General features: G+C 32.4%; 1 protein-coding gene across 1 annotated transcript; it reads left to right on the top strand.

The window, feature by feature from the left end:
* Positions 1-1,173: 1,173 nt before the first annotated feature.
* LOC132553590 (transmembrane protein 231-like) lies at positions 1,174-8,526 on the top strand. The gene is made up of 7 exons (XM_060217846.1): positions 1,174-1,312; positions 2,240-2,418; positions 2,713-2,841; positions 3,169-3,312; positions 3,608-3,689; positions 4,819-4,924; positions 6,240-8,526. Exons 1-7 carry the CDS (start codon positions 1,174-1,176, stop codon positions 6,403-6,405), a joined length of 945 nt encoding a protein of 314 aa, XP_060073829.1. The 3' UTR covers positions 6,406-8,526.
* The last annotated feature ends 576 nt before the right edge of the window (positions 8,527-9,102 follow it).

Below are 9,102 nucleotides of genomic sequence, written 5' to 3' on the forward strand. Positions count from 1 at the left end.
AGCGAACTTTACTGTCACCGACGATAGCTAGCCTATCGATTATATATATATATATATTTAAACCGTGATCCATACCCCGTGTCCTTCTGACAAAGTTTTTCACAGTTTTTCTGAGTTTGTTTAACAAGCTGATAAGCGCAAATTTTGGTTCTGAAGAACGACTGATATGCTTATTTAATATAGATATATGCAACCTCATCTAACTGACGTATCAGCTTCTAAAAAGTGTACAGAGAACACATCAGATAACAATGCACATACAGTTGGTAAAATAGTTTTCAGCAGACATGTAACAATTTCTTGAGCTTAACATTGGTCCCACATAACCGGATGTCTAAGTAATCTTTCGTATAAAGGTGTGTGTAGCCATATGTAGAATGATACATCTAAAGGAACGACCTACGTTTACACGTTTTTTATTTAAACATATTTATTGCCCCAAAATTGAGCAGCGGATTAGGCACAAGTTATTTCAACTTATGTCCGCCTTTTCCTCTAATACAATACATGATAAATATTTACATGATCATGAACATTAACAAGGCATACATAATATATTTAACATTTAGTACATTTTACTTAAAATCTGTTGCTGGATTTGATCAAAATTTGCACGTGTCTGAATACTTCTGTATTGGTGGTTAGGGACAGATTTTAATTTCCAAATAAAAATAGATGTAAATTCACTTGATCTAACGGTTCAACATGTTTACACGTTGTTGATAGGCCATGTTATTAGATAAACGCTTCACTTTCAGTGATTATGAATTATGAAGTAGATACACAAAATATGTACGAGATTTATGATGGGACATAATTGTGATGAAAATGAGCTACGGTTTTAAAAATAATTTGTACTCAATATTTCTTATATCATATAATATATATATAAACACATTCGATATGTCCAATGTATTTACGTACTTGTCACAGAATACACATAACACCTCTTCTCTTTAATTCTTTAATAGATTGCCTGACATTGAAACGTGAAGCTCCAATCCTGTACGTCATACTATTATTAATCATAACACGTTCGTTTTTATATTTCAGGAAGTGCAAGTCTTGAAAATCCGGATTTGTTCCGTATATCTCTTATATTATATTTCCATGTTGAAATTTTACCAATCAACGACAAGTATTTCATTCTGCCCGGCACTGCGTTGTTTGAAAATGGCGGTCTACGAGGTATTCGCTCACCCGGAGCTGAGGCGATACAAGACCCATTTGTGTACTAAGGCCACACTGTTGATGTTTGTAGTTTTGTTTGTAACATTTATTCCACCATTGTTCGTCGTGTACAGAAGTTACGGTAAGATCGTCAAACTTACTCTTAAATGGTGTCCATACTTTTGTTGAGAGCTCCGCCATCGTGTCAAAGCATGTTTTGCTCGACGATATTGACATGTTGTCTGATATAAATCGTGCTGTATACTGTGTACAAAACACTACACGGAATATACATTGGTATGGGATATGAGTCTGGCATACGTTTTAAGCACGCAATGCCAGGAAAAGAGCAGGGCTTATGTTCCACATTCTGATCAGGAAACAGTACAAAGAAAAATAAAACACCCGGCAAGTTTTGTTTACTTGGTCAGTACAGTACTCGAAGAAATGAGAATTTGGCGCTACAGTGACATCGGTTTCACAATTATACGACATTTTGTCAGCACATTTTTTTTATCTTGTGGCATCATGATATATGTTGACATTATAATATACTGGGAGGAATAATGAAATTTTTATTTGTGCTAATTTCATTGATCATCATGTCAAACTTTTAGGTGTAGACGAAATATCTCGCACATGTTTACTGTATAGAGGTCTGCTCTGACGTCTTTGGGGTCTGATACATAGCTACAATATAGCAAAAGCTCATCGACTTATAATGAAAGAGTGTTTTTTTAAGTAAAGAAATTTTTAATACATTTGATATTATATTCAAATGTAAAATTTCGTTTGTGTCAATATGAATAAGACTGCCATACTGATTGGAATGCATCTTTATTTTGAACACAATATCGTGCGTATTGGTTTATAAGTCTGCTGTGACCAAAAAATAGAAGTTTGGTGCATTGAGCATACCTGTACTGTAAGCTGTCCCACAGTTGCTGCAGTTGCATGCATCTTTTCTAATGTCACTTTGTTACAGTTGTATTCCATTTACTATCATATAACTGATGAATAAAAATGTATTAATGAAATGCATCTTATCTTATGATTTCTCCTTTCTTAGGTTTCTGGATCAAAGAAGATTACTACAGAGAAACGCCCCGTGTTTTATTCAAGAAGGAACTGATCTTGGTTTTAGAATTAGATGATACATCAAATGCCGGTTTAAGCTACCTGACTTATTCTACCTATCAGAGATACAATGAATTACAGCAACAGAATCTAAGGGTCCCTGTCATACAGGTAATGTTCAGAAACTCTAATACATTATGTTAATAATAGTTTGGCCATGAGAAGTATTTACTTTTCAAATAAAAAAATATATATAGGAGGCACCCCACTGCCCACTGGTACTTTTTTGCCAGGTTGGGTCTTTAGCCCTTCATACATTGACCTATGGCCCAGTTCCCACTAGAACTTAAAAGGTACCTCCTCAATTCAAAGATAATGAGTAATGGGGAGCTCCGTTACAATAAAAAGCATTTCCTTGTTTTGATAATTTGTAATGATAAAATTTTATATATATTTGATGAGCAGTCCAGAGAAGATGATGCCAATGGAGATGGGAAGAATGACGGCCTTATCATGAAAATAGAAATGCCACTATTGGACCAAGAACGTGTGTCAGGCATCAAACTTCTACTATTCTTTGATTACCGACTGGAGGTATGTGAGAGTAGTCTCCCTTAGACTTACTCAAAAAGGTCTTCTCCTGAGATGTTCTATATATTTTCGATATGAATTTTGTTTTCATTACTAGGACAATTACTGATAATTTCATGATAATCCTGTGAAAATCAGAATTATACTTTCAGCAGTTAATAATGAGAATATTATGGTTTGGTACAATTTACCTTGGTATTGCTTGGGATTCCTCATATTCTCTTATGAACAATTTTGATTTCAGTCTAAAAAAATTTTAGACCGTTTTTATTGTAAAGTTTAATTTCTGGAACATGAAATTATCAGACTGAATTTATTCTGACTTTACAGAGGTTTTCTTCATTTGGAATGGAGTCCTTAGCATATGTTACACATGATTCCATAAAATCTGGAGCTAAGTATGAAGTTTTCGGTGAACTACGCATCAAACAGAAGCAAGCACTTGATCACAAAGGGCTAGATACCCGGTTCAATGTAAGTTTGACTTTTTGTATTTCCTGGTTTAAAAAATAAGAGATGTTTATGAGGAAAACAGTTGAACTGAAGACATACATGTATATGAATTCCTGATGAGAATTCAGATTTCATTCACAATGCTCTTGTTATAATATTTCTAACATAGAAAAACAAGATTGGCTGATTAAATGGCTATTTGATATAGCATTTATGAAATATGTCAGTATTTAGACAGTCATGTAAATATTGTTTAACATAAATACAACATTATGGAATTCACAATTACAAATTCATTTCTGGCTTTGATTTACAGTCCTCCCTTGTGGACTCCACCAGTGCGTATGCTGAGGCCTATCAGTTCTCCACCATCTTTAGCAACTATGCACAAAGAAATGGTAAGAACTTACCACTCATGTTCTTAATTTGAGTTAGCCTTAGGTTCCTTTGGCTACTACACCAGACATTAAACATTTTGACAAACAGATGGCAAGATGGCTTGTATCTGGGGTAGGATCCACAGAAAACAGTGACAGCTTCAGGTTTGTTTTGGAACACATATATCATGTCGAACATCACAGAACATTTTCTCACTATCTTGCAAACAGTTTTTTCAGCTTAATTCTTGCCACTGATTGAAAAGATGTTGAAAAGTTTTAAGATGATTTTATTAAGGATGTTCTCTGAGAAGTTAAAAAATTCCAGTATTTTCCTCTTTTCTGATGATGATTTTTTGAAAGTTTTGACTTTAAAAGTAGATTTAAAGCAAAAAATAAATCTGATGCTGTATTACTTTTTCTGGTACAGATGTCAGAACATGTGTAGCAGGAAATAATTCATTTCCATGTTTATTCTTATTTTATTCCTGAATAACAGACATTCTCTATTATTTTCATGGCAACTTTTTTAATATAAATTTTAATTTTTCATTATTTAAGAAAAAATGTGAAAATGCTTAGTTTTCAATTGATTTCATGAGCTTTAAACTGCAAAGCAACCAAAAACTGAAAATGTTCCAAAATGCTATAAATGTTTTATTCGACCATCTTCTAGTATTAAACTTTTATAAGAATTTTTTTCTCAAAAGGTCATATAAATCTCACATTTTCAACCTATTAGTACTACTATAGTTGACAAAATATATGAAAAGACAAAAGTCTTAAGATTATATGCTAGAATTTGTTTTATGTTGAATTATGTCTAATTCTTGGTCAAAACATCAGAGGAGTACATCCTGAAGTCAAACCATTTATTTCCATTTAAGTTGTACAGGAAATAAATTTCATGAAAAAACTTGTTCATTTTGTCATAGGTTTCTATAAATAGGTACGTGTAATATTATCTGAACAATTCATGTTTTAAATGCACAAATTGTTTACTCTCCTGGTATAGCTTGTCAAATAAACAGTGTTTTCGATTCAGTATTTGGTGAGATGTATGTAAGGGATATTTTGTGATACATGTACTTGTTATAAGTGACTATAGTCCACTGTAAGTGAAATAACTGAAAAGTTGCGTGTTTCACAGTGACTACCGTCCTGAATGCACCGTACAGTGTGTGGACATCTGGACGTGGTGCTGGTCAGCCGTTTGTCTTCAGCAGCAACATTTCCTACACAGAGGATGTCTTCCTGTATCCTTTAAAATATGATGTAGGATGTCAACAAAAACAAACAAAAAAAGCCCAAAGTCCTGTTTGTATTGTATGGTAAGGACTTGGTAGTCGGTGCTAGTCCCAGGCAAATATAGTAGCATTAGATAACCATTTGATCAAATGATTGTGAAAAATATCACACACTGACAAGTTATATCGGTGCTAGCAAAGGCATTGCCCACATACAATCGGAAAATGTTAACTAAACACTTTCCAGAGTGTTTACAATCAAAATGTTTCAGATCCTCTGTAGTGTAATGAATGCCTTGTCAATCTTAACATCATCTAGGTTACAGGTAAAACAATGTAGTTACAGGTAAATCAATGTCTTTACAGGTAAAACAATGTAGTTACAGGTAAAACAATGCAGTTACAGGTAAAACAATGCAGTTGCAGGTAAAACAATGCAGTTACAGGTAAAACAATGTAGTTACAGGTAAAACAATGTAGTTACAGGTAAAACAATGTAATTACAGGTAAAACAATGTAGTTACAGGTAAAACAATGTAATTACAGGTAAAACAATGTAGTTACAGGTAAAACAATGCAGTTACAGGTAAAACAATGTAGTTAAAGCCAAACGTATCTTGAATTCAATGTAGTTTTGGAAAATTATCAACAGGCGGTAAATGTACTGTCATTGTCCATTTTGATGTTGTTATTGTTTCCATGCAAAAAGAAGTATTATAATTCCGGTAATAAATATCAGAAATCTATGTGACATCCTGAATAAATAGCTTGACATGATTGTATCTGAAGTGAAAATGTAACCAGTGAAAATTTACTTTTGGCATTAAGAAATCAGAATGAGGAGCTCCAGTGACTTTTGTGAGTTGTATGACTGAAAGAATCCTATGATTTTTTTTTTCTTTTTCTATTTAAATACAGTTAAGTCTTATATAACATGAACACTCCTTTAAGATCTTCTATTTTTTAGCGGTTTACAGGGTGTTAACACTGACGATAAGCTTTTATAATATGTAAGTACATATAGTGAATAAAGGAGCAGAAGGATTGATGTTTAGGATGAAATGGTCTTGGTCTGATGATTTAACTCTCACGATAAAAATAGCAATATTTTGATTTCATATTTCCTGATCATTTTACATACATTTATTCATATTACGAAATCTTATCAAAATTATCAGATTAAGATTGGTTTTATCAGTTAATATACATGAAGCTTACGAAAATTTTATAATAATGATTACAGATTTTACCTTTTTTGTATTTTAAACTTGAGTCTGCCTTGGTATTTGTAAGTGTACTTATATGACCTTGACCTTGACATCAGATATACACCAGGTTTCTGGTATATGGTGAAGTGGGGATGGGTACAGTATGTGTCTGTACTGCTGCTGTTCCTGTTTGTCTTCGATCGCATCAAAGTCTTCATCTTCCAGAACCAGCTTGTGACCACCATTGTAGAGAAACCCTGGAAGGCGGACAAGTTTTCGTGATATTTGCTATAATTTTAGATATTTAATTAATTAAATCAGTGCTCACACTATGTCAGTAACATTAATTTGACAAAATCCTGAATTCTTTAAAGTTTGTGGTGTACTAAAATGATCCAGCATAAATGTTATATACAAGTACTATGAAAAGGTGGTAAAAATATTTAAGATTGTATTGCAGTGTAAAACAAGATAAAAATTTACTTTGTTCCCTGAAATGTCCATTAATTTTGATAGGTTTTATATTATGTCGAAGTACAGCTTCCTTTTAAACAAAACTTTGATAATGAGATTTGGATTGACTTTGTGGATCTATTGAATTGTCAAGGACTTTTATCATATTTCTTAGATAAAAAATGCATGGCGGATAGCTGTGTGATATTGTTGTAATGAGGAATTCTTTAAGGTTACAAAAGATGACATGAAACATTCTGTGATGACATTTTATATCATTATGAAGCTGTGAATAGAACTTACAGGTCACACATGTGGAATCTTAGCTGGTGTTTTGGTAGAGCACATTGGTAGATGTCAGTGATATGTAAATTTGTTATTGTGTCGACAGACATATGTATTGCACCTTAAAGTCAGAAGAACTGTAATACAGGTAGTAATCAAAACTTTTAACAACCAAATATTATACAGTACAAGTTGATTAAAGCTTACTTATAAAGAAAATAAATTTACTTTCTAACACACATGATGGAGATTTTACAAATAACCATTGTTATAAAAATGTCACTGACTACAAAGTTATCTTTCTTTGGTTGTACATGTACATCAAAACCACAGTGTTATTATCTTTTTATTTTAGCTTTGGTTGAAATCGGATGTGACTGTAATATAAGGTATTAGCTAGGTTTAAGAGACTGTTTCCTATTTTCTTAGATAAACTTGATTGAGAAAGTGTCATTCTTGTATATTCACCTCGTATTTGTAGGTGATTGAACAGTCACAACGTCAAAGTCACTTAACTGTGTTCTAAAAGAGTAAGTTACATGCTATTGTTGTGCCTAAGATATTATCAGCATTGGACATTGCAAATTTTACTTTTCCAAGAATGATGTTCTTCTAATAGTCAATACCCCATGGATGTGACATACAATATTTATTCATTCCAAATCATACTTGTGATATAATTTCACATTTTCCATCAATGCTTTTCTTCTGATCAAGTGTTTGGTAGTTTAGAAGCGCTAGTATTTTTTTTATCTGTTGATCTGATGAGTTTATTCTAAGGTACAAACAATGGATATTTATCAGTTAAAGCTTGTAGACTATTACAGTTAATTTTGATGGAGGTTGTGTTGTTCCAGTTAGTAGGACATGATATTAATATAATCCATGAATTTGACACAGTACAACTGAGGTATGTGTATTTAAATTGTGAGGAAACAATATCTACTTGTAAGCTTTAGATATTGTCGTTTACTCTCAGCAAGTGAAAGAGAGGGAGACAGAAGGGGAGATAGAGAGAAAGAGAGAGAGAGAAAGAAATGGAGGGAGAGAGAAAAAAACGGGGTGATTCTTAAAGAATGTTTTGTGAATCTTGAGATTTCTTGTCTGTTTGATTATTTTTGTTTATTTTGTATGTAATATTGGTAAGGATTGCTGTCTATGCATGAATGAGTAACCTCCGTCCAATACTGTGAGTTGGTGATTTTATATCATTAAGTTATTTGAAAGGGTATATGTGTGTTGACAATGTGTATACAGATATACAGAAAGCTGCCACCAATTATTTTCCTTTAAAAATAGTGGATTGGACTGGCATCATTAGAGTGATCAAAAGTAATTTCAACTTGGTATTGTGACAATATTTGAACCAAATTGATTGGCCTATTTCCTCTCACAGCTTCAGTAATTGAATTTCATGGTTTAGAAACTAGAGCATTCTGTTACTAATGTTGGTGTTTGGTTTTTTGGGACCTGTTATTTATGAAAAGCTGTAAACCTTGGGATAAAATAAGATATCATCAGTCCTATTTCAATGTAGAGTATTTATCATTGGCATGTTATCAGTACAGAATGAAGCGTGAATGATTCTGGTTAGATTTGTAATCATGTACACATATTTTAATATCATTTGTAATAAAAACAATAAATTCAAATTTTTTTTGAAAATTTAGTTTTTAGTTCTTTTCTATTCAGTCAAATATTATGAAAAGTGTGTGCAGCACTACAGATTTGCAAGCGAAATATTTTGAGACCTGAAAAAAATGTGTAAAATATCTTGTATTTTACATGAGACATCTCATATAGAAGAGAGATGAGGCATGGAAAAGAACAACTGAAGCCAAATGGAGAATCTGTAGGAGCTCTTTGGAATATGCACTTAATGGTGAAAGGAAAACGCTGCTACATAATGTCAAGAAAGGTATTGAGAGACAAAAATGCCATATATAACAATAAAAGATCACCATGATTTGTCCAAAGACACATTCAACTAACTTTTGACAGGTCTTCAGAAATCTGACAGTTTGACAAAGGCTCTTGTCTGTAAAAAATATATAAGACAATGTATTGCATTACATTGTATGTAAAATTATTTTACATAGTAAATGAGGTGTCTGATATATTATAGAAGATATCTGATATAAAAAGTTAATAGAGATACATTTGTCTTATGTAACATACATATGTATGAGATATCTTACCTGTATATCACATATATGAAATATATATGATATCTTATACATC

The sequence above is a fragment of the Ylistrum balloti genome, unplaced genomic scaffold (assembly GCF_031769215.1).
Source record: "Ylistrum balloti isolate Yb309-2 unplaced genomic scaffold, AGI_CSIRO_Ybal_v1 Utg370338, whole genome shotgun sequence".
In the NCBI taxonomy this organism is placed as follows: Eukaryota; Metazoa; Mollusca; class Bivalvia; order Pectinida; family Pectinidae; genus Ylistrum; species Ylistrum balloti.

Excerpts from the sequence above, each read along its gene's own strand:
- LOC132553590 (XM_060217846.1), top strand. The coding sequence starts at position 1,174 with ATGGCGGTCTACGAGGTATTCGCTCACCCGGAGCTGAGGCGATACAAG. Across the intron at positions 1,313-2,239 it reads CGTCGTGTACAGAAGTTACG|GTTTCTGGATCAAAGAAGAT; the intron begins GTAAGATCGTCA and ends CTCCTTTCTTAG. Across the intron at positions 3,313-3,607 it reads GGCTAGATACCCGGTTCAAT|TCCTCCCTTGTGGACTCCAC; the intron begins GTAAGTTTGACT and ends TTTGATTTACAG.